The sequence below is a fragment of the Drosophila miranda genome (genome assembly GCF_003369915.1).
Source record: "Drosophila miranda strain MSH22 chromosome Y unlocalized genomic scaffold, D.miranda_PacBio2.1 Contig_Y1_pilon, whole genome shotgun sequence".
NCBI lineage: Eukaryota > Metazoa > Arthropoda > Insecta > Diptera > Drosophilidae > Drosophila > Drosophila miranda.
In genome coordinates, this window is record NW_022881603.1 from 1,987,145 (window position 1) to 2,013,160 (window position 26,016).

The window sequence follows — 26,016 nt, forward strand, 5'->3', positions numbered from 1 at the left end:
ATCACAGAAGTCTGGATCCAAAACATCGTTGCTCTAGCTCTTATAGTCTTTGAGCACTAGACGCTGAAGGGGACGGACAGACGGACGGACGGACGGACAGACAGACAGGGCTCAATCGACTCGGCTATTGATGCTGATCAAGAATATATATACTTTATGGGGTCAGAAACGATTCCTTCTGGACGTTACACAAATCCACTTTTACCACAAATCTAATATACCCCAATACTCATTTTGAGTATCGGGTATAAAAATGTAAATCTAAAAAATAGAGAGAATAGATGTGCTTCCAACAGTTGATTCGAAAGGAATGAGATATCCCAAGGCTCAAGCTCTGGTAGGGAAACATTGCCAACGCCTGCTGAGACTCGAGGAATTTATGAATTTCCGAACAAAACGAAGAATACGTCTCCGAAGAATAGGTCTCAAATCGAGGGAAGTATTCCACAGACATACATTTATATTTCGCGTAATCAAAAGAAACAAAAGATTTATCCCTCATCGGAATCGGATTGATTTGTCGGCTTGAGGCTGCCAAAGACCTTGGCCGGTATGGCCTTTTGTTCGAAGCGCATTTTCTTCATGATGAGGCCCTCGTCATCGGTTTTGGTTGTGGCCTGGCCTGCCTCGGCCTGGTCTCCACTCGGCTGCTGCAGGTCCTCCTCCTCATCGTCGTCGTCGTCCTCGCTGTCGCCAATATCAATCTCATCCGGATTGACGACTGTATTTTCCTTGCCCTTGGCCCCGCCCTGGGTCTCGCCGCGCACAAACATGATATTGGAGGCAGCCTTCTCGGCGGGCTTCTGCTTGGCCTCGGCCGCCGCCTGGCGGGCCTTCTCCTCGAGCAGCCGCATGGCATCCGGTCCGGAGCCAGCACCAACATCGGCAGCCACACCATTCGTGTTCGTGTTGACAAACTGGGCAGCCATCATGTTGACCTGAGTGTTGTAGGTGGCCTGAATGGAACGCTTGATCCGCAGCATTTCACGCATCGTATCCTCGTTGCCATGACGCACCTCGAACTCCTTCCAGGTCTGCCAGATGCGGGGATCGCACACCTGTTGGGAATATTGACTATCCAACGGTTAAATGTCGACTCACCTGTGAGCAATGGGCGTAGATGGCCCTGGCTCGATCCACCTAGCCCAGCTTCGTCTCCAGCTCGGCGAATTTGACGCACATGTGGCGCATATGCTGCTCATGCAGAGCCTCGATGGCCTTCTCGTAGATCTCCCTGGTGCGTGGCAGGCCGTAGATCTCGGCGGCCTTCTTCACGAATATGTTGTACATGTCGAACATCTCCTCTTCCTTGACGGCGGACGCGGCGCGATCGTAGACGGACATGGCATGACGGGCGAAGCCGTGCTCCTCCTCCAGCTTCGCGTAGAGCTGGTAAAAGTACTTGGATTGCTCAGCGGGTCACTGATCCAGGCACTGTTCGAAGAGGTCGAGGGCCCGCTCCAGCTTTGTGCCCCAGTAGCGCGCGAGGAACTTGCTTAGATACGAGTTCCAGATGTCGTACACATTCGGCCACTTAAACAGGTCAATGCCCTTCTCGTAGGCCCGATAGGCCTCCTCGAAGTAGTTGTGCTCTTCGAGGAACATGCCATAGTTGATGATCACCTGCGGCGTGCAGATCTTCAGGTCGATGATGCGCTCGTAGACGGCCTTGCAGGTCTTGAAGGTGCCAAAGGACTCCTCCAGATCGGCGTACATGGACCACACCTTCAGGGATCTGTGGAGGCGCGACTGCACTGTCTCCGAGTCGTGATACGCCACCTTCCGCTTGGGCACGCCGGGGCACGTTGCATCAGCTTGAGGGCAGCCTCGAACTGCTGCTGGCGTAGCGGTGTGGGGTACTTCAATTAACAACAAATTTGGAACGCGGAACATTAACAAAGGAATTGTGTAACGAACATAATCAGATTACTTGCCGTCGGGGCAAGCCATCTGAAACAGAAACAGAACGATGGTGCGAGTGGGACGGCCAGTCATGCGGTCCTTCAGCAAATATGAAAGCGGATTGTAGCGCGTCAGCATGCCCACGTTGCGGATGTCCAGGTGGGCCCAGTCGACGCACGGCACCAGCTCGTGCAGAACGGCGGCAGCGATGCAGCTGGAGGCGGGGCCACGTCCGCGGTTGCTGATGTCAAAGGTCTCGTTCGGCATGATCAGCTCCTTGAAGTAGCGCCACAGGGGCAGACGCCAAACGCGATCCCCCGTAAGGGCACCGGCCTTCTCGAACTGCTTGTAGACGAAGTTCGAATTGCTGAAAATCCCGGCTGCTGCTCCGCCCAGCGCTGGGCAGACGGCGTAGCCCACTGTAGCAATGTCCACGACCATGCGCGGCTTGTAGATCGTCTGGGCGTAGAGCAAGGGATCGGCCATGGCCATCACACCAGCCTTGCTGACGTCCACGAAGCCGAGAGTTTTGCCATTGAGGAGGGACACCACGTCGCCAGGCTTGGCCGCCATTCCGGAGGGCATGTTCTCGCACAGCGGCAGCAGTGCCGTTATGTTTAGGGGCAGCGATAGGCCGGCGGCGGCTCGGATGACGCCCACGCAGGCGGCTGCACCGGACATGCAGCCGCGGTACATGGACAAGCAGTCCTTGGGACGGAGGCAGAGGCCCCCGCTGTTGAATGTGATGCCCTTGCCCAGCAGGAGGATGGGCTTGTCCTCGGGTTCGGTGCCGCAGTAGGCGATTTCCGAGATGATCGTCGGCTCACAGCTGCCCTTGGCCACCAACAAGACGCTGTTCAAGATCTTGGACTCGATCCAGTCCATGCTGCGTACCTCCACGGATACCCCGCAGGGGCACAGGGCATCCACCGTTGACTGGGCGAAGATTGTGGGCGTCATCTGATTGGCCGGCGTATCGGCCAGGCGACGGGCCAGGTTCTGCGATTCGGCCTTGAACAGGCCCCGCATCCAGGCATCCGAGTCGGGAGCGTCGTACAGCTCCAGTTTGGAAATGAGTGTGCGGTCCCGACGGCGCTTGTTGGTGTTGTAGCGCCAAACGGCCAAGGCGCTTCCCTCGGCCGCCTGCTCCGCATACTCCATCGACTCCACGAAGACATCTGTGCAGCCCTGCAGTTGAAGGGCACGAGCCCCCACGCCGGCAGCGACGCGAGCGTTCTCCATTCCCTCGTCGATCATCTCCAGGTCGTTGAAGCCGGCCCCCTCCTGTCACACGCCGACCACGGCCACCGCACGGAACTCCGCATCCACGTTCATAAAGACACGGCCTTTTCCCAGCTGGCCACTCAGGCCCGTCTCGCGTATGAGATCAGTGATCTTACCCTGGACGCGATCGTCAAACTTCTCGCCGGATGGTGTCATCTTGGGCTGGCGGTCGCCCTCCTTGGCGTACACGCCCACCACAACGCCTTTGATCACCGAGTCACATTTCTCGGCGTAGTGCCGTCGCTGTTCCACATCTCTGCGTCTGGCCAGGAATGTGTGCTGGACACGACTGCACAGGGCGTGCATCAAGCGTACAGACTTCATCGCTTAATGATAGTGACAGTCCCTCGCGACAGGTTACGAAAGTTCTCTTATTTTTCAGACAGTTCCAGACAAATTTTGGTTTTTTCCGAATAAACACGAGGGGGAACGTTGTGAGTTGCTGCGGACACCGCAACTCTACAGTTATACCCGATACTTAGTCAGTATGGCTCTCCTCCGGCAGCCGCCGCTAATATTGAACGACACGACAAAGAATGCGTGCGAGAGAGACAGAAAATCAGTCTGATCGTGACGTCGGGCGCTGCGTAGCCACTGCAAATTGATTTCTTGCTTTTGGCTACAAAAATGATCCGATCTGATCCAGATTCAGCAATCTGATAGATATGGTCATTGTAGTGTATTGACACTCAGACTTAAGCACGCGTTGTCTTCAAGATTCTCTTTTATTCTATCTCCCTTGGATGGTGTGACCGCATAAAGCTATTACTATAATACCTAACACGCCTCTCCTTAGATGTTTAATATACATGTCATTTACAAATCTATTTTCTTATAACAATTTGATTTGTGTACTTCATCTAATTAGCGTATATAAAATTTATGTGATTTCGTATTTTTCTTTCTTCTTAATCTGTTTAGTATTTGTTTCAGTGTTTAATTTGTACATAATTTGATTTCATAATTCCTTTCTTTATATTATTTTATTGTTAAATACGCTTTACTACCTTCCCTGCCTCACGTGGTCTCAACTCTCTCCTGGTGGGTGTTGGTTGAGAAACTATTTGTTCATTGTTGGTTTTGGAATTGTCATCTACTGAACAATTGCTTTCGACATCAGGTGTTTTCGCATTAGGCGATGTATGATTGTTAGTGCTTTGGTTTCTAATTTGATCCAGGTGACGTTTTATTTCTCTGTTATTGTTCGCCAAAATACAACAATACGAACGCGGGCACAGTTGTTGTTTTACAGTTGCCTGAGTCCAGCTTGCTTTGTTAGGATTTTTGTAGTCCCTAACCATAACTTTTTGACCCTTTAAAAATTCTGTGCTTCGTCTACCTTTGTGATTTACAACACACTCAGTCTGTTTTTTATTTATTATGCTTTCGACCGTAGGTGGTTTTAACAACGAAAATCTTGTTTTTAGTGTACGACCAAAAAATAATTTAGCAGGAGATTCGCCCGTAGTACAATGAATCGTATTTCGGTAATCGATCAAAAATCTATTTAAAATTGTATTAAAATCTTGTCTTTCATTAGCCTTTATGTTTGCATATAGTGATTTCTTAGCAGTCTTTACAAAATTTTCTGCTTGACCATTAGTCGCTGGATGTCCTGGAGCAGTAAAAATGTGATTAACACCATTGTTTTTCATAAACGTTTTAAAATCATCAGAAGTAAACTGTCGTCCATTGTCACTAACTAACACGTCTGGTAAACCATATCGACAAAATACTTCTCTAAGCTTGTTGATAGTAAACAATGAAGTTATTTCCTTCGTTTTGAATACTTCTGCCCATTTTGTATAAGAATCTATAATAACCAATAAATGAAAACCTCTAATTGGTCCTGCAAAGTCTATGTGTACTCGACTCCAAGCCTTTCCTGTGGATTTCCACGGTATTAACAGACTCTTTTCTGGACTTGATTGTAGTTCCTGACAAGGAATACAATCTCGAATTAATTTCTCAATTTCAGAATCCATGCAAGGCCACCACACATAAGAACGTGCTAACATTTTGGTTTTTACTATTCCCAAATGCGATGCATGAAATTCTGCTAAAATAGCTTGTCTCAGTTTGGTTGGAATTACTACTCTGTGTCCCCATAAGATACAATCATATTCCACTGAAAGTTCATTTGTTTTAGAGATGTAGGCAGAAAACTCGCTGCCTTTTAATCTTGTCTTCGAACCAGTGTTAATTGCCTCACAAACTTTTGATAATATTGGGTCACGTCGTGTTTCACGAGCTATTTCTTTGAAGCTAATTTTGAACACCTTTTCGGACTGTATAAAATGTATGTAATTATAGTCTTCGTTTGGTACAGCCGTTTCCCATTGAGGCATTCTTGAGAGTCCATCTGCTATATTTAAGGTCCCCTTTATGTGTTCAACTGTATATTGAAAACCTGACAAAGTCAGTGCCCATCTTTGCATTCGTGCAGAGGCCATCAATGGAAGTCCTTTCAGGTCTCCAAATATGCTTAGTAATGGTTTGTGATCTGTTCGAAGGATGAACTTGTTTCCTAAAAGATACTGTCTTAATTTACTCACACAGAACACTATAGCCAGGGCCTCTTTCTCGATTGTACTGTAATTATGCTCGCTTTTGGATAATGCTCTTGATACAAATGCTATTGGTTTGATATCTTCATTGCATTTATGTGATAAAACACCTGAAACTGCATGACTGCTAGCATCAGTCGTTAATACTAACGGTTGATCTGGGTTGTAGTGAACTAAAACTTGTTCAGAAGTTACTTCTTTCTTTACCTCTTCATATGCACTCTGACATTCGCGTGTCCAATTAAATTTTGTATTTTTCTTTAAGAATGCATATAAAGGACTCATTATCTGAGCGAAATTATTGATAAACTTTGAATAATAATTTACCATGCCTATGAAAGCTCTAAGCTGTGATACGTTTTCCGGAGCCGGTGCAAACAATACACTCGCAACTCTATCATTGTTTTTGCTCAGTCCTATCCTGTCAATTGAAAATCCTAGGTAACAAATTTTGGATTTAAAGAACTCACATTTCTTGTCATTTAATTTAAGTCCAACTGATTTCAGTTTTCTAAGTACAGCTTTTAGGTTTGAAATATGTTCTTGAAGATCTCGTCCTGTAACTGTTATGTCATCTTGATAAACCACAACTCCTCGCATACCCTGAAACAACCCTTCCATTGTTTTTTGAAAAATAGCTGCTGCAGTTTTTATACCAAATGGTAAGCGTTTAACTTTCAATAGTCCAATATGTGTGCTCCAAGTACACAAATTTTGAGATTGCTCATCTAAATTTAGCTGATTGTAAGCATTTGACAGGTCAAGTTTTGAATACAGTGTACCCCCTTCAAGCGCTGCAAAAATGTCGTCTATTCGAGGTAGTGGATACTTTACGTCGACTAAAGACCGGTTTAATGTAACCTTATAGTCACCACAAATTCGTATGTCACCGTTTGGTTTTAAAATCGGTACCAAAGGTGTTGCCCATTCAGAACTAACAACTTGCTCTAAAATTCCATCATCTATGAATTTTCGTAACTGCACTTCAATCTTTTCTTTCCATGCTAATGGTACTGACCTAGGCTTGAAAAATATTGGTTTTGCATCTTCTTTTAATAGTAACGATATCGTATTCGTAGTATATGAACCTAAACGAGGCTCAAAAACTTCAGCAAACTCCGATTTAATCTGTTCTGTAATTACAGAATTTGGTTCATTTACGTACACATTGTTCACCTGCATTAACTCAAAATTAAAAGCTCTCAAAAATGTTCTACCTAGCAAAGGTGGACTCACTGCATTGGTTACAACAACAACAATTTGTTTTTTTAGACCTCGATATTCGATCGTTGCATCGTACTCACCAATAACTTTGATTGAATCTCCATTGTAATCTACATATGGAACTAGACATTTTCTAAGTGGTCTGCTGGTATTTAAGCTTTCGTAAAATGTTTTTGGAACCAATGTGCACGGTGCACCAGTGTCGCAAGCAATTTTCGTTATGTTTCCATCAATTTTTACAGGTAAATAATATACTCCATTAGTTGAGGTTGTATCAACGCTATAGATAGAAAAGTTATAATTATCATTATCAAAATTATTATCAGAATAGGTGTCATGTTTTGTTTGAGATACATAATTTACGGATTTTTTTGATTTATTTTTACAAATGCTCGCCAAGTGACCTATTTTTCCACAGCTGTGACATTTGCATGCCTTATACTTGCAATTGTTTGAGTTATGATTTCGCCAGCCACAGTGTGTGCATGGCTGCTGCTTCTTTTCTCTGCCAGCGTCGCAGTCGTTTTCGCCGTCGCCGTCACCGTCGCTTCTGCCGCCTCTGTAACTCACGTTTCGGTTGCCCTTGAAATGACTTCTGCCGTTGCTCTTTGCTTGATCTCTGTTCTCGCCTCTTTGCCTCTGCCATTGACTAGTCCCGTTCTTTTGATGCATGTAGTTGACGTTGTGTTCTGTCTTCCTTGTGCTGATCTTCGTCTCCATGATCATCGCCTTCTTGAGTGCATCAGCCAGAGTTAGATTTTCGTCTTCTTCACATATTCTTTCATATATAGGGTTGGGAAGGCTCATCACAAATTGGTTTAATACAAACGCTTCCAGATTTGAGCCAAATTTGCATTCCAATGCCAATTGTTTAACTCGAGCATACCACTCCGCTACAGTCTCATCTTCACTTTTTGTGGACATGTGAAATTTTTTTCTTTCTCTGAATATGAGTGTAGGTGGTGTGTAGTGTGTTCTTAAAATTTCACATAATTCTTTGTATGCTTTTGATACGGGTGATACCGGATTGCACAAACTATGTAGTACAGTGTAAGCCGCTGTACCGATCGACTTCAACAAAACTGCCTTTTTTGTGTTTTCCTCTTTCACATTCAATTCGCACAAATGTATGTCGAATTTTTCCTTCCAAATGCAGAACGTTTCTTGGTGTGGCGAAAACTCAGCAATTGTTGCCATTTGATAGAATGTTGGTGCTTCATTTTTCGTCATGTTGCTATTCATATATAATATGCACTTTTAACATGTGTATGTATATTAATACGTTTTATTTTATGCTCGTCGCCAATTATGTAGTGTATTGACACTCAGACTTAAGCACGCGTTGTCTTCAAGATTCTCTTTTATTCTATCTCCCTTGGATGGTGTCACCGTATATAGATATTAATATAATACCTAACAGTCATTATCTATGATTCTGCGTTTTTAGTTTTCTCGAATGTGCAATATTGTGGATGCAACAGATTTTCGTCCTTAGTGGGGGCGGAAGGGGGTGTGGCGAAGTTTTGAAATATTTTTGTAGCAGTGACATCACAGAAGTCTGGATCCAAAACATCGTTGCTCTAGCTCTTATAGTCTTTGAGCACTAGGCGCTGAAGGGGACGGACAGACGGACGGACGGACGGACGGACGGACGGACGGACGGACGGGCGGACAGACGGACAGACGGACAGACAGACAAGGCTCAATCGACTCGGCTATTGATGCTGATCAAGAATATATATACTTTATGGGGTCAGAAACGATTCCTTCTGGACGTTACACACCCACTTTTACCACAAATCTAATATACCCCAATACTCATTTTGAGTATCGGGTATAAAAATGTAAATCTAAAAAATAGAGAGAATAGATGTGCTTCCAACAGCTGATTCGAAAGGAATGAGATATCCCAAGGCTCAAGCTCTGGCAGGGAAACATTGCCAACGCCTGCTGAGATTCGAGGAATTTATGAATTTCCGAACAAAACGAAGAATACGTCTCCGAAGAATAGGTCTCAAATCGAGGGAAGTATTCCACAGACATACATTTATATTTCGCGTAATCAAAAGAAACAAAAGATTTATCCCTCATCGGAATCGGATTGATTTGTCGGCTTGAGGCTGCCAAAGACCCTGGCCGGTATGGCCTTTTGTTCGAAGCGCAGTTTCTTCATGATGAGGCCCTCGTCATCGGTTTTGGTTGTGGCCTGGCCTGCCTCGGCCTGGTCTCCACTCGGCTGCTGCAGGTCCTCCTCCTCATCGTCGTCGTCGTCCTCGCTGTCGCCAATATCAATCTCATACGGATTGACGACTGTATTTTCCTTGCCCTTGGCCCCGCCCTGGGTCTCGCCGCGCACAAACATGATATTGGAGGCAGCCTTCTCGGAGGCTTCTGCTTGGCCTCGGCCGCCACCTGGCGGGCCTTCTCCTCGAGCAGCCGCATGGCATCCGGTCCGGAGCCAGCACCAGCATCGGCAGCCACACCATTCGTGTTCGTGTTGACAAACTGGGCAGCCATAATGTTGACCTGAGTGTTGTAGGTGGCCTGAATGGAACGCTTGATCCGCAGCATTTCACGCATCGTATCCTCGTTGCCATGACGCACCACGAACTCCTTCCAGGTCTGCCAGATGCGGGGATCGCACACCTGTTGGGACAAAGCAGAAGATAGCTTAGAATATTGACTATCCAACGGTTAAATGTCGACTCACCTGTGAGCAATGGGCGTAGATGGCCCTGGCTCGATCCACCTAGCCCAGCTTCGTCTCCAGCTCGGCGAATTTGACGCACATGTGGCGCATATGCTGCTCATGCAGAGCCTCGATGGCCTTCTCGTAGATCTCCCTGGTGCGTGGCAGGCCGTAGATCTCGGCGGCCTTCTTCACGAATATGTTGTACATGTCGAACATCTCCTCTTCCTTGACGGCGGACGTGGCGCGATCGTAGACGGACATGGCATGCCGGGCCAAGCCGTGCTCCTCCTCCAGCTTCGCGTAGAGCTGGTAAAAGTACTTGGATTGCTCAGCGGGTCACTGATCCAGGCACTGTTCGAAGAGGTCGCGGGCCCTTCGAACACTTAAACAGGGCAATGCCCTTCTCGTAGGCCCGATAGGCCTCCTCGAAGTAGTTGTGCTCTTCGAGGAACATGCCATAGTTGATGATCACCTGCGGCGTGCAGATCTTCAGGTCGATGATGCGCTCGTAGACGGCCTTGCAGGTCTTGAAGGTGCCAAAGGACTCCTCCAGATCGGCGTACATGGACCACACCTTCAGGGATCTGTGGAGGCGCGACTGCACTGTCTCCGAGTCGTGATACGCCACCTTCCACTTGGGCACGCCGTGGCACGTTTCATCAGCTTGAGGGCAGCCTCGAACTGCTGCTGGCGCAGCTCCATCTCCGCCCACTCGCACCACACGGCGGCCAGATCCTCCACCTTGACGTACTCCACCTCGGTGCCCCGCTCGAAGACCACGCGGGCGTCCTCCACCTGGCCATTGGACTCGTAGAACTTGGCAAACTCCACCCAGAGGGTGTGCAGCTTTCCCACCGCTAGCTTGGGCTGGATTGTCTGCACGGCCTCGGTGTAGGTGTTGATGATCTCCGTGGGCTTGTCATCGTACAGGTTGATCCGCTTGTGCCACTCGTGAACGTTGTGCGGATTCTGGCGCAGCAGGACACTGTTCAGCAGCAGCAGACGCCTCTCCATGAGGTATTCGAAGCGCGACAGGCGCAGCTCCATATCGATGTCGTCCTCCTCGGTGGCCCCCTCGTTCTTGGCCACCTCCTCCATGCGCTTGTTCCTCCTCCTTGTGGAGGAGTACCAACGCCTGCATAACCTCGAAAATCATGTGCAAGGAACGCAATGACAAACTCAGCCACTACCTGCTGCACCTACCACGGAAGGACTGCAGATTATTAGTGGGAATATTAACGGGACACTGCCTGGCTGCGGCGCATGCGACAAAGCTAGGAATCACAAACAGAGACAGTTGTAGGAAATGTGACGAACCTGGGGCAACCGAAACCCTAGAACATCTCATCTGCAACTGTCCTGCTCTCTTAAGGGCAAGGAGGAGATACCTGGGCGCCCCAGTGCTGGCATCACTGGAAGATGCCTCCAAGAGGACGCCACAGCAACTACTGGCCTATGCGAAAAATACCTCGATCCTCGAGGACTTCAAAACCCACTAAACACTGCCGCGACGGTTCATACCCATATATTTTCATTAGATTTGAACTGAAAACCTTTTAAGATAAGCCGAAGTTGACTTTTTCGGTATTTTTCGTTATTTTTATAGTCCTGTTTGCCTTTAGTATTTTCTCCTATAAGAGAGATGATTCTTGGTAAAAGTTTACCCCCTTATTTGCCTCCATACTAAACATAAAGCTAACAAAATGCTATCGATTTATTTTGTTTTATATCTTTTTAGTTCATCGCCTATAATCGTACAGCAAAGAAAAACATAAACAACATTTTCTTACCTTCTTCCTGGTTCTTTTACTTTTGCTGCATTCTATCTTTCTGTTCTTTCCTTGCCGTTTCCATTCTGTCGTTATATTCACACACACACACACACACACACACAAAAGCCCTATTCAAAAAAAAAAAAACAGAAACACAAATGAATTTTATAATTTATTCATATTTTTCTTTCCGCGATCGGCTCTTTTTGTGCGCGAATAATCCACTAATTTTTCCCGCAAGACGCACTTAGCACCAAAGACGCTCAGCTACAACGGTACAACAAATGAAACGAGAAGGCAGCAATTTTTGGTCGAATAACAACAAATCACCAAAAAACGGCCATTGAGTGTATTTATAATCCTATTAAATTAGTGGTTTAAGTTAGTGGAAGGCGCGGCTAAGAGGCAACGGTACAGCAACTGAAATTTCCAAGCAACTCCACTCAAGGAAAAGAAGGCGAGCGAAAGGGAATTAGAAGATCACGCGATGCGACGCTCCCGAAAACCGAACGCATCGCTGTATGCGTGTGCATGTGGGTGCAGTTGCGGTTTTTGGCTGTGCATGTGAGAGCTCTATGTAAAGCCTCTGTAAGCAATAGCAACGCAATAATGAGCATAAGTATAGAGGCTTGAGCGTTGAAGTGAAATGATGAACAGAAAAGAGGAAAAGTAAAATAAGCGGCTAATTTCTCCACCATTTGTATTGCAAAAATGTTTTTCGAGGTTTTTAACGAGCCCGATTTGTAAAGACCTCACCTAGGCCAGATTTGCCCTATATGTCATGTATATTCTCGATTTATAATGAATCTCAACAATAAAATGGCGACCTTTTTGCATATTTTATGTGGTTCTTTTCATCCTTCAATCAGCATGGAAGCTCAATTGTAAACTCTGGATTAAAATTGAACAATAATAAAAATGTGTTCGTGTAACCTCTTGGTGTGTGCACCTTGCCGTCGGGGCAAGCCATCTGAAACAGAAACTGAACGATGGTGCGAGTGGGACGGCCAGTCATGCGGTCCTTCAGCAAATATGGGAGCGGATTGTAGCGCGTCAGCATGCCCACGTTGCGGATGTCCAGGTGGGCCCAGTCGACGCAGCTGGAGGCGGGGCCACGTCCGCGGTTGCTGATGTCAAAGGTCTCGTTCGGCATGATCAGCTCCTTGAAGTAGCGCCACAGGGGCAGACGCCAAACGCGATCCCCCGTAAGGGCACCGGCCTTCTCGAACTGCTTGTAGACGAAGTTCGAATTGCTGAAAATCCCGGCTGCTGCTCCGCCCAGCGCTGGGCAGACGGCGTAGCCCACTGTAGCAATGTCCACGACCATGCGCGGCTTGTAGATCGTCTGGGCGTAGAGCAAGGGATCGGCCATGGCCATCACACCAGCCTTGCTGACGTCCACGAAGCCGAGAGTTTTGCCATTGAGGAGGGACACCACGTCGCCAGGCTTGGCCGCCATTCCGGAGGGCATGTTCTCGCACAGCGGCAGCAGTGCCGTTATGTTTAGGGGCAGCGATAGGCCGGCGGCGGCTCGGATGACGCCCACGCAGGCGGCTGCACCGGACATGCAGCCGCGGTACATGGACAAGCAGTCCTTGGGACGGAGGCAGAGGCCCCCGCTGTTGAATGTGATGCCCTTGCCCAGCAGGAGGATGGGCTTGTCCTCGGGTGCGGTGCCGCAGTAGGCGATTTCCAAGATGATCGGCGGCTCGCAGCTGCCCTTGGCCACCATCAAGAAGCTGTTCAAGATCTTGGACTCGATCCAGTCCATGCTGCGTACCTCCACGGATACCCCGCAGGGGCACAGGGCATCCACCGTTGACTGGGCGAAGATTGTGGGCGTCATCTGATTGGCCGGCGTATCGGCCAGGCGACGGGCCAGGTTCTGCGATTCGGCCTTGAACAGGCCCCGCATCCAGGCATCCGAGTCGGGAGAGTCGTACAGCTCCAGTTTGGAAATGAGTGTGCGGTCCCGACGGCGCTTGTTGGTGTTGTAGCGCCAGACGGCCAAGGCGCTCCCCTCGGCCGCCTGCTCCGCATACTCCATCGACTCCACGAAGACATCTGTTCAGCCCTGCAGTTGAAGGGCACGAGCCCCCACGCCGGCAGCGACGCGAGCGTTCTCCATTCTCTCGTCGATCATCTCCAGGTCGTTGAAGCCGGCCCCCTCCTGTCCCACGCCGACCACGGCCACCGCACGGAACTCCGCATCCACGTTCATAAAGACACGGCCTTTTCCCAGCTGGCCACTCAGGCCCGTCTCGCGTATTAGATCAGTGATCTTACCCTGGACGCGATCGTCAAACTTCTCGCCGGATGGTGTCATCTTGGGCTGGCGGTCGCCCTTGGCGTACACGCCCACCACAACGCCTTTGATCACCGAGTCACATTTCTCGGCGTAGTGCCGTCGCTGTTCCACATCTCTGCGTCTGGCCAGGAATGTGTGCTGGACACGCCTGCACAGGGCGTGCATCAAGCGTACAGACTTCATCGCTTAATGATAGCGACAGTCCCTCGCGACAGGTTACGAAAGTTCTCTTATTTTTCAGACAGTTCCAGACAAATTTTGCTTTTTTCCGAATAAACACGAGGGGGAACGTTGTGAGTTGCTGCGGACACCGCAACTCTACAGTTATACCCGATACTTAGTCAGTATGGCTCTCCTCCGGCAGCCGCCGCTAATATTGAACGACACGACAAAGAATGCGTGCGAGAGAGACAGAAAATCAGTCTGATCGTGACGTCGGGCGCTGCGTAGCCACTGCAAATTGATTTCTTGCTTTTGGCTACAAAAATGATCCGATCTGATCCAGATTCAGCAATCTAATAAATATGGTCATTATCTATGATTCTGCGTTTTTAGTTTTCTCGAATGTGCAATATTGTGGATGCAACAGATTTTCGTCTTTTGTGGGGGCGGAAGGGGGTGGGGCGAAATTTTGAAATATACGTTTTATAGTGAGATCTAACAGAAGTGCGGATACCATATTTGGTTACTCTAGCCTTAATAGTCTCTGAGATTTGTGGATGCCCCAGATTTTCGTACTTTGCGGTGGCGGAAGGGGGTGTGGCGAAATTTGGACACGAAGCGGTCAAGGTCCGATATCACAGGAGTGTGGATACCAAATTTTGTTGCTCTGGCTCTTATATGTTCTGAGATCCTTGAACTCATATTTTGCAATTGGCAAAACCGACCATGAAACCTGTGTGTTAGAGAGAGACAGAGCGAGAAAGAATGAAATTGTTTTCTTGATTCTGGCTATAATAATTATACGATCTGGTTGAGATTTTACACTCTAGAACATATAGTCATTTTCTACGGCTTTGCGTTTTTGGTTTTATCGTATCTTTAAAAATGTGGATGCCACAGATTTTCGTCCTTTGTGGGGGCGGAAGTGGGCGTGGCGAAGTTTTGAAATATTTTTGTAGCAGTGACATCACAGAAGTCTGGATCCAAAACATCGTTGCTCTAGCTCTTATAGTCTTTGAGCACTAGGCGCTGAAGGGGACGGACAGACGGACAGACGGACGGACGGACGGACGGACGGACGGACGGACGGACAGACGGACAGACAGACAGGGCTCAATCGACTCGGCTATTGATGCTGATCAAGAATATATATACTTTATGGGGTCAGAAACGATTCCTTCTGGACGTTACACACATCCACTTTTACCACAAATCTAATATACCCCAATACTCATTTTGAGTATCGGGTATAAAAATGTAAATCTAAAAAATAGAGAGAATAGATGTGCTTCCAACAGCTGATTCGAAAGGAATGAGATATCCCAAGGCTCAAGCTCTGGCAGGGAAACATTGCCAACGCCTGCTGAGAACAAAACGAAGAATAGGTCTCCGAAGAATAGGTCTCAAATCGAGGGAAGTATTCCACAGACATACATTTATATTTCGCGTAATCAAAAGAAACAAAAGATTTATCCCTCATCGGAATCGGATTGATTTGTCGGCTTGAGGCTGCCAAAGACCTTGGCCGGTATGGCCTTTTGTTCGAAGCGCAGTTTCTTCATAATGAGGCCCTCGTCATCGGTTTTGGTTGTGGCCTGGCCTGCCTCGGCCTGGTCTCCACTCGGCTGCTGCAGGTCCTCCTCCTCATCGTCGTCGTCGTCCTCGCTGTCGCCAATATCAATCTCATCCGGATTGACGACTGTATTTTCCTTGCCCTTGGCCCCGCCCTGGGTCTCGCCGCGCACAAACATGATATTGGAGGCAGCCTTCTCGGCGGGCTTCTGCTTGGCCTCGGCCGCCGCCTGGCGGGCCTTCTCCTCGAGCAGCCGCATGGCATCCGGTCCGGAGCCAGCACCATCATCGGCAGCCACACCATTCGTGTTCGTGTTGTAGGTGGCCTGAATGGAACGCTTGATCCGCAGCATTTCACGCATCGTATCCTCGTTGCCATGACGCACCTCGAACTCCTTCCAAGTCCGCCGTGATGCGGGGATCGCACACCTGTTGGGACAAAGCAGAAGAGAGCTTAGAATATTGACGATCCAACGGTTAAATGTCGACTCACCTGTGAGCGTAGATGGCCCTGGCTCGATCCACCTTGCCCAGCTTCGTCTCCAGCTCGGCGAATTTGACGCACATGTGGCGCATATGCTGCTCGGGCAGAGCCCGACATGCGGACATGGCATGCCGGGCCAGGCCGTGCACCTCCTCCAGCTTCGCGTAGAGCAGGTAAAAGTACTTGGCATGCTCAGCGGGACACTGATCCAGGCACTGTTCGAAGAGGTCGCGGGCCCGCTCCAGCTTTGTGCCCCCGTAGCGCGCGAGGAACTTGCTTAGATACGAGTTCCAGATGTCGTACACATTCGGCCACTTAAACAGGGCAATGCCCTTCTCGTAGGCCCGATAGGCCTCCTCGAAGTAGTTGTGCTCTTCGAGGAACATGCCATAGTTGATGATCACCTGCGGCGTGCAGATCTTCAGGTCGATGATGCGCTCGTAGACGGCCTTGCAGGTCTTGAAGGTGCCAAAGGACTCCTCCAGATCGGCGTACATGGACCCCACCTTCAGGGATCTGTGGAGGCGCGACTGCACTGTCTCCGAGTCGTGATACGCCACCTTCCGCTTGGGCACGCCGTGGCACGTTTCATCAGCTTGAGGGCAGCCTCGAACTGCTGCTGGCGCAGCTCCATCTCCGCCCACTCGCACCACACGGCGGCCAGATCCTCCACCTTGACGTATTCCACCTCGGTGCCCCGCTCGAAGACCACGCGGGCGTCCTCCACCTGGCCATTGGACTCGTAGAACTTGGCAAACTCCACCCAGAGGGTGTGCAGCTTTCCCACCGCCAGCTTGGGCTGGACTGTCTGCACGGCCTCGGTTTAGGTGTTGATGATCTCCGTGGGCTTGTCATCGTACAGGTTGATCCGCTTGTGCCACTCGTGAACGTTGTGCGGATTCTGGCGCAGCAGGACACTGTTCAGCAGCAGCAGACGCCTCTCCATGAGGTATTCGAAGCGCGACAGGCGCAGCTCCACATCGATGTCGTCCTCCTCGGTGGCCCCCTCGTTCTTGGCCACCTCCTCCATGCGCTTGTTCAACGAAAGATCCTCGAACTGCGCAAAGCTGGCCTCGCAAAAGGGCTCTGCTGCCCCAACAAAGGCCAAAAGACCGAGGACCAGGGGGGCAAGGAGACAATAGAAGCCAAAAGATTAACAGAGGCGAGTGAATTCCGTAAATGTATATAAACGTTATTGCGGTTCACATTTTGCACTTTCGCTCAATTAACTCAACTAATTGACATTTGAAAATACATGCGGTGAAAGGAAGTACATATGTACACATGTATGTACATGTGCGTCCGTAAAGGACAACAGCAGAAGATAATTATAAGTGCAGGAATTTTAATTCAACCTTCAACCTCAGCCTTTGCATGGCTCTGGAGCTCGAAAGTGATTTACAAAAGAAGCACTTTAGTCGGAAACATAAACATTCATTCCCCCCACCTCTTCACAGCACTTGACCAGAAACAACAGCAACAACAAAAATCACAATTATAAAGGGAGTCTGGGCGTGGCATACACTGTCAAAAAAACAATATACGAGAATAAATAATTAAACCCATTTTCATATACGTTTCTCCCGATATTATTCTCTAAATTGAAAGAAAACAACAGGCATATATTTTCATTAGATTTGAACTGAAAACCTTTTAAGATAAGCCGAAGTTGACTTTTTCCGTATTTTTATACCCGATACTCAAAATGAGTATTGGGGTATATTAGATTTGTGGTAAAAGTGGATGTGTGTAACGTCCAGAAGGAATCGTTTCCGACCCCATAAAGTATATATATTCTTGATCAGCATCAATAGCCGAGTCGATTGAGCCATGTCTGTCTGTCCGTCTGTCCGTCCCCTTCAGCGCCTAGTGCTCAAAGACTATAAGAGCTAGAGCAACGATGTTTTGTATCCAGACTTCTGTGATATGTCACTGCTACAAAAATGTTTCAAAACTTCGCCCCGCCCACTTCCGCCCCCACAAAGGACGAAAATCTGTGGCATCCACATTTTTAAAGATACGATAAAACCAGAAACGCAGAATCGTAGAGGATGACTATATGTATTAGAATGTAAGATCTCAACCAGATCGTATAATTATTATAGCCAGAATCAAGAAAACAATTTCATTCTTTCTCGCTCTGTCTCTCTCTAACACACAGGTTTCATGGTCAGTTTTGCCAATTGCAAAATATGAGTTCAAGGATCTCAGAACCTATAAGAGCCAGAGCAACCAAATTTGGTATCCACACTCCTGTGCTATCGGACCTTGACCGTTTTGTGTCCAAATTTCGAATCTGGACCAGATCAGATAATTTTTATAGCCAAAAGGAACAAATCAATTTGCACTGTCTACGCAGCGCCCGACGTCACGCTCAGACTGATTTTCTGTCTCATTCGCACGCACTCTTTGTCGTGTCGTTTAATATTAGCAGCGTCTGCCGGAGGAGAGCCATACTGACTTAGTATCGGGTATAACTGTAGAGTTGCGGGGTCCGCAGCAACTCACAACGTTCCCCCTCGTTTTTCGTTATTTTTATAGTCCTGTTTGCCTTTAGTATTTTCTCCTATAAGAAAGATGATTCTTGGTAAAAGTTTATCCCCTTATTTGCCTCCATACTAAACATAAAGCTAACAAAATGCTATCGATCTATTTTGTTTTATATCTTTTTAGTTCATCGCCTATAATCGTACAGCAAAGAAAAACATAAACAACATTTTCTTACCTTCTTCCTGGTTCTTCCACTTTTGCTGCATTCTCTCTTTCTGTTCTTTCCTTGCCGTTTCCATTCTGTCGTTATATTCACACACACACACACACACACGCAAAAGCACTATAAAAAAAAAAACAGAAACACAAATGAATTTTATAATTTATTCATATTTTTCTTTCCGCGATCGGCTCTTTTTGTGCGCGAATAATCCACTAATTTTTCCCGCAAGACGCACTTAGCACCAAAGACGCTCAGCTACAACGGTACAACAAATGAAACGAAAAGGCAGCAATTTTTGGTCGAATAACAACAAATCACCAAAAAAAATGGGACACGTGTGGTTTAAGTTAGTAGAAGGCGCGGCTAAGAGGCAACGGTACAGCAACTGGAATTTCCAAGCAACTCCACTCAACGAAAAGAAGGCGAGAGAGGAAGGATTCGAAGATCACGCGATGCGACGCTCCCAATGCGAAAACCGAACGCATCGCTGTATGCGTGTGCATGTGGGTGCAGTTGCGGTTTTTGGCTGTGCATGTGAGAGCTCTATGTAAAGCCTCTGTAAGCAATAGCAACGCAATAATGAGCATAAGTATAGAGGCTTGAGCGTTGAAGTGAAATGATGAACAGAAGAGAGGAAAAGTAAAATAAGCGGCTAATTTCTCCACCGTTTGTATTGCAAAAATGTTTTTCGAGGTTTTTAACGAGCCCGATTTGTAAAGACCTCACCTAGGACAGATTTGCCCTATATGTCATGTATATTCTCGATTTATAATGAATCTCAGCAATAAAATGGCGACCTTTTTGCATATTTTATGTGGTTCTTTTCATCCTTCAATCAGCATGGAAGCTCAATTGTAAACTCTGGATTAAAATTGAACAATAATAAAAATGTGTTCGTGTAACCTCTTGGGGTGTGCACCTCTTGGCAATTTGCGTGAAAATGTTGGGGGGTGGTGGTGGGGGTACTTCAATTAACAACAAATTTGGAACGCGGAACATTAACAAAGGAATTGTGTAACGAACATAATCAGATTACTTGCCGTCGGGGCAAGCCATCTGAAACAGAAACAGAACGATGGTGCGAGTGGGACGGCCAGTCATGCGGTCCTTCAGCAAATATGGGAGCGGATTGTAGCGCGTCAGCATGCCCACGTTGCGGATGTCCAGGTGGGCCCAGTCGACGCACGGCACCAGCTCGTGCAGAACGGCGGCAGCGATGCAGCTGGAGGCGGGGCCACGTCCGCGGTTGCTGATGTCAAAGGTCTCGTTCGGCATGATCAGCTCCTTGAAGTAGCGCCACAGGGGCAGACGCCAAACGCGATCCCCCGTAAGGGCACCGGCCTTCTCGAACTGCTTGTAGACGAAGTTCGAATTGCTGAAAATCCCGGCTGCTGCTCCGCCCAGCGCTGGGCAGACGGCGTAGCCCACTGTAGCAATGTCCACGACCATGCGCGGCTTGTAGATCGTCTGGGCGTAGAGCAAGAGATCGGCCATGGCCATCACACCAGCCTTGCTGACGTCCACGAAGCCGAGAGTTTTGCCATTGAGGAGGGACACCACGTCGCCAGGCTTGGCCGCCATTCCGGAGGGCATGTTCTCGCACAGCGGCAGCAGTGCCGTTATGTTTAGGGGCAGCGATAGGCCGGCGGCGGCTCGGATGACGGCCACGCAGGCGGCTGCACCGGACATGCAGCCGCGGTACATGGACAAGCAGTCCTTGGGACGGAGGCAGAGGCCCCCGCTGTTGAATGTGATGCCCTTGCCCAGCAGGAGGATGGGCTTGTCCTCGGGTGCGGTGCCGCAGTAGGCGATTTCCAAGATGATCGGCGGCTCGCAGCTGCCCTTGGCCACCATCAAGAAGCTGTTCAAGATCTTGGACTCGATCCAGTCCATGCTGCGTACCTCCACGGATACCCCGCAGGGGCACTGGGCATCCACCGTTGACTGGGCGAAGATTGTGGGCGTCATCTGATTGGCCGGCGTATCGGCCAGGCGACGGGCCAGGTTCTGCGATTCGGCCTTGAACAGGCCCGGCATCCAGGCATCCGAGTCGGGAGAGTCGTACAGCTCCAGTTTGGAAATGAGTGTGCGGTCCCGACGGCGCTTGTTGGTGTTGTAGCGCCAGACGGCCAAGGCGCTCCCCTCGGCCGCCTGCTCCGCATACTCCATCGACTCCACGAAGACATCTGTGCAGCTCTGCAGTTGAAGGGCACGAGCCCCCACGCCGGCAGCGACGCGAGCGTTCTCCATTCCCTCGTCGATCATCTCCAGGTCGTTGAAGCCGGCCCCCTCCGGTCCCACGCCGACCACGGCCACCGCACGGAACTCCGCATCCACGTTCATAAAGACACGGCCTTTTCCCAGCTGGCCACTCAGGCGTCTCGCGTATTAGATCAGTGATCTTACCCTGGACGCGATCGTCAAACTTCTCGCCGGATGGGGTCATCTTGGGCTGGCGGTCGCCCTTCTTGGCGTACACGCCCACCACAACGCCTTTGATCACCGAGTCACATTTCTCGGCGTAGTGCCGTCGCTGTTCCACATCTCTGCGTCTGGCCAGGAATGTGTGCTGGACACGCCTGCACAGGGCGTGCATCAAGCGTACAGACTTCATCGCTTAATGATAGTGACAGTCCCTCGCGACAGGTTACGAAAGTTCTCTTATTTTTCAGACAGTTCCAGATAAATTTTGATTTTTTCCGAATAAACCCGAGGGGGAACGTTGTGAGTTGCTGCGGACACCGCAACTCTACAGTTATACCCGATACTTAGTCAGTATGGCTCTCCTCCGGCAGCCGCCGCTAATATTGAACGACACGACAAAGAATGCGTGCGAGAGGGACAGAAAATCAGTCTGATCGTGACGTCGGGCGCTGCGTAGCCACTGCAAATTGATTTCTTGCTTTTGGCTACAAAAATGATCCGATCTGATCCAGATTCAGCAATCTGATAGATATGGTCATTATCTATGATTCTGCGTTTTTAGTTTTCTCGAATGTGCAATATTGTGGATGCAACAGATTTTCGTCCTTTGTGGGGGCGGAAGGGGGTGGGGCGAAATTTTGAGATATACGTCTTATAGTGAGATCTAACAGAAGTGCGGATACCAAATTTGGTTACTCTAGCCTTAATAGTCTGAGATTTGTGGATGCCCCAGATTTTCGTCCTTTGCGGTGGCGGAAGGGGGTGTGGCGAAATTTGGACACGAAACTGTCAAGGTCCGATATCAAAGGAGTGTGGATACCAAATTTTGTTGCTCTGGCTCTTATATGTTCTGAGATCCTTGAACTCATATTTTGCAATTGGCAAAACCGACCATGAAACCTGTGTGAAAGAGAGAGACAGAGCGAGAAAGAATGAAATTGTTTTCTTGATTCTGGCTATAATAATTATACGATCTGGTTGAGATTTTACACTCTAGAACATATAGTCATTTTCTACGACTTTGCGTTTTTGGTTTTATCGTATCTTTAAAAATGTGGATGCCACAGATTTTCGTCCTTTGTGGGGGCGGAAGTGGGCGTGGCGAAGTTTTGAAATATTTTTGTAGCAGTGACATCACAGAAGTCTGGATCCAAAACATCGTTGCTCTAGCTCTTATAGTCTTTGAGCACTAGGCGCTGAAGGGGACGGACAGACGGACAGACGGACGGACGGACGGACGGACTGACGGACAGACGGACAGACAGACAGGGCTCAATCGACTCGGCTATTGATGCTGATCAAGAATATATATACTTTATGGGGTCGGAAACGATTCCTTCTGGACGTTACACACATCCACTTTTACCACAAATCTAATATACCCCAATACTCATTTTGAGTATCGGGTATAAAAATGTAAATCTAAAAAATAGAGAGAATAGATGTTCTTCCAACAGCTGATTCGAAAGGAATGAGATATCCCAAGGCTCAAGCTCTGGCAGGGAAACATTGCCAACGCCTGCTGAGATTCGAGGAATTTATGAATTTCCGAACAAAACGAAGAATAGGTCTCCGAAGAATAGGTCTCAAATCGAGGGAAGTATTCCACAGACATACATTTATATTTCGCGTAATCAAAAGAAACAAAAGATTTTTCCCTCATCGGAATCGGATTGATTTGTCGGCTTGAGGCTGCCAAAGACCTTGGCCGGTATGGCCTTTTGTTCAAGGCGCAGTTTCTTCATGATGAGGCCCTCGTCATCGGTTTTGGTTGTGGCCTGGCCTGCCTCGGCCTGGTCTCCACTCGGCTGCTGCAGGTCCTCCTCCTCATCGTCGTCGTCGTCCTCGCTGTCGCCAATATCAATCTCATCCGGATTGACGACTGTATTTTCCTTGCCCTTGGCCCCGCCCTGGGTCTCGCCGCGCACAAACATGATATTGGAGGCAGCCTTCTCGGCGGGCTTCTGCTTGGCCTCGGCCGCCGCCTGGCGGTCCGGAGCCAGCACCATCATCGGCAGCCACACCATTCGTGTTCGTGTTGTAGGTGGCCTGAATGGAACGCTTGATCCGCAGCATTTCACGCATCGTATCCTCGTTGCCATGACGCACCTCGAACTCCTTCCAAGTCCGCCGTGATGCGGGGATCGCACACCTGTTGGGACAAAGCAGAAGAGAGCTTAGAATATTGACGATCCAACGGTTAAATGTCGACTCACCTGTGAGCAATGGGCGTAGATGGCCCTGGCTCGATCCACCTAGCCCAGCTTCGTCTCCAGCTCGGCGAATTTGACGCACATGTGGCGCATATGCTGCTCGTGCAGAGCCTCGATGGCCTTCTCGTAGATCTCCCTGGTGCGTGGCAGGCCGTAGATCTCGGCGGCCTTCTTCACGAATATGTTGTACATGTCGAACATCTCCTCTTCCTTGACGGCGGACGTGGCGCGATCGTAGACGGACATGGCATGCCGGGCCAAGCCGTGCTCCTCCTCCAGCTTCGCGTAGAGCTAGTAAAAGTACTTGGATTGCTCAGCGGGTCACTGATCCAGGCACTGTTCGAAGAGGTCGCGGGACCGCTCCAGCTTTGTGCCCCAGTAGCGCGCGAGGAACTTGCTTAGATACGAGTTCCAGATGTCGTACACATTCGGCCACTTAAACAGGGCAATGCCCTTCTCGTAGGCCCGATAGGCCTCCTCGAAGTAGTTGTGCTCTTCGAGGAACATTCCATAGTTGATGATTACCTGCGGCGTGCAGATCTTCAGGTCGATGATGCTCTCGTAGACGGCCTTGCAGGTCTTGAAGGTGCCAAAGGACTCATCCAGATCGGCGTACATGGACCACACCTTCAGGGATCTGTGGAGGCGCGACTGCACTGTCTCCGAGTCGTCGTGATACGCCACCTTCCGCTTGGGCATGGCCGTGGCACGTTGCATCAGCTTGAGGGCTGCCTCGAACTGCTGCTGGCGCAGCTCCATCTTCGCCCACTCGCACCACACGGCGGCCAGATTCGCCACCTTGACGTACTCCACCTCGGTGCCCCGCTCGAAGACCACGCGGGCGTCCTCCACCTGGCCATTGGACTCGTAGAACTTGGCAAACTCCACCCAGAGGGTGTGCAGCTTTCCCACCGCCGACAGCTTGGGCTGGACTGTCTGCACGGCCTCGGTGTAGGTGTTGATGATCTCCGTGGGCTGTTCACTGTTCAGCAGCAGTAGACGCCTCTCCATGAGGTATTCGAAGCGCGACAGGCGCAGCTCCACATCGATGTCGTCCTCCTCGGTGGCCCCCTCGTTCTTGGCCACCTCCTCCATGCGCTTGTTCAACGACAGCTCCTAGAACTGCGCAAAGCTGGCCTCGCAAAAGGGCTCTGCTGCCCCAACAAAGGCCAAAAGACCGAGGACCAGGGGGGGCAAGGAGACAATAGAAGCCAAAAGATTAACAGAGGCGAGTGAATTCCGTAAGTGTATATAAACGTTATTGCGGTTCACATTTTGCACTTTCGCTCAATTAACTCAACTAATTGACATTTGAAAATACATGCGGTGAAAGGAAGTACATATGTACACATGTATGTACATGTGGGTCCGTAAAGGACAACAGCAGGAGATAATTATAAGTGCAGGAATTTTAATTCAACCTTCAACCTCAACCTTTTGCCATCAGGAAAGCAGCAGAGGTCGCTCTTCTCACTGAAAGAGCACACGATGCGGTCAACCTATTCGTCGACAGCCAAGCGGCGATAAGATCCATGCAGTCGTCCGCAGTCAGTTCCAGAAATGTCTTGGCGAGCAGGGAGGCACTAGATACCCTAAGCACGACAAAGTCAGTGCGGATCTACTGGATTCCCAGCCACCAGGGCATCGAAGGGAACGAGACGGCGGACGTACTAGCTAAGGAAGGCGTCGGGCTGGCGAATACGAGAACCGAGAACGTGCCTGTCTCCCTCAGAACGCTGCAAAGCGATCTAGAAAAGCAGGCCGGATCACAAACCGAATGTAGGTGGAGGAGTACCACCGCCTGCAGAACCTCGAAAATCATGTGCAAGGAACGCAATGACAAACTCAGCCACTACCTGCTGCACCTACCACGGAAGGACTGCAGATTATTAGTGGGAATACTAAGGGGACACTGCCTGGCTGCGGCGCATGCGACAAAGCTAGGAATCACAGAGACAGTTGTAGGAAATGTGACGAACCTGGGGCAACCGAAACCCTAGAACATCTCATCTGCAACTGTCCTGCTCTCTTAAGGGCAAGGAGGAGATACCTGGGCGCCCCAGTGCTGGCATCACTGGAAGATGCCTCCAAGAGGACGCCACAGCAACTACTGGCCTATGCGAAAAATCCCTCGATCCTCGAGGACTTCAAAACCCACTAAACACTGCCGCGACGGTTCACTGTCAAAAAAACAATATACGAGAATAAATAATTAAACCCATTTTCATATACGTTTCTCCCGATATTATTCTCTAAATTGAAAGAAAACAACAGGCATATTTTCATTAGATTTGAACTGAAAACCTTTTCAGATATGCCGAAGTTGACTTTTTCGGTATTTTTCGTTATTTTTATAGTCCTGTTTGCCTTTAGTATTTTCTCCTATAAGAGAGATGATTCTTGGTAAAAGTTTACCCCCTTATTTGCCTCCATACTAAACATAAAGCTAACAAAATGCTATCGATCTATTTTGTTTTATATCTTTTTAGTTCATCGCCTATAATCGTACAGCAAAGAAAAACATAAACAACATTTTCTTACCTTCTTCCTGGTTCTTCCGCTTTTGCTGCATTCTCTCTTTCTGTTCTTTCCTTGCCGTTTCCATTCTGTCGTTATATTCACACACACACACACACACACACACACACAAAAGCACTATTAAAAAAAAAACAAACACAAATGAATTTTATAATTTATTC

General features: G+C 48.8%; 2 protein-coding genes and 4 pseudogenes across 2 annotated transcripts; all 6 read right to left on the minus strand.

Annotated features, from left to right (window-relative positions):
• Positions 1-430: 430 nt before the first annotated feature.
• LOC117190160 lies at positions 431-17,117 on the minus strand (annotated as a pseudogene).
• LOC117191214 lies at positions 1,872-13,970 on the minus strand (annotated as a pseudogene).
• LOC117191230 (cytosol aminopeptidase-like) lies at positions 2,749-3,602 on the minus strand. Its single transcript, XM_033396149.1, has one exon. The coding sequence runs from the start codon at positions 3,508-3,510 to the stop codon at positions 3,190-3,192; it is 321 nt and encodes a 106-aa protein (XP_033252040.1). The 5' UTR covers positions 3,511-3,602; the 3' UTR covers positions 2,749-3,189.
• On the minus strand, positions 9,689-10,129 carry LOC117191229 (pre-mRNA-splicing factor syf1 homolog). The gene has a single exon (XM_033396148.1). The coding sequence runs from the start codon at positions 9,928-9,930 to the stop codon at positions 9,727-9,729; it is 204 nt and encodes a 67-aa protein (XP_033252039.1). The 5' UTR covers positions 9,931-10,129; the 3' UTR covers positions 9,689-9,726.
• Positions 12,237-21,345, minus strand: LOC117191206 (annotated as a pseudogene).
• A 1,190-nt stretch (positions 21,346-22,535) lies between these two features.
• LOC117191200 lies at positions 22,536-25,968 on the minus strand (annotated as a pseudogene).
• Between the last annotated feature and the right edge of the window lie 48 nt (positions 25,969-26,016).

Bases quoted from the DNA above. Each gene is read 5' to 3' on its own strand.
- LOC117191230 (XM_033396149.1), bottom strand. From the start codon at position 3,510: ATGAAGTCTGTACGCTTGATGCACGCCCTGTGCAGTCGTGTCCAGCAC.
- LOC117191229 (XM_033396148.1), bottom strand. From the start codon at position 9,930: ATGTCCGTCTACGATCGCGCCACGTCCGCCGTCAAGGAAGAGGAGATG.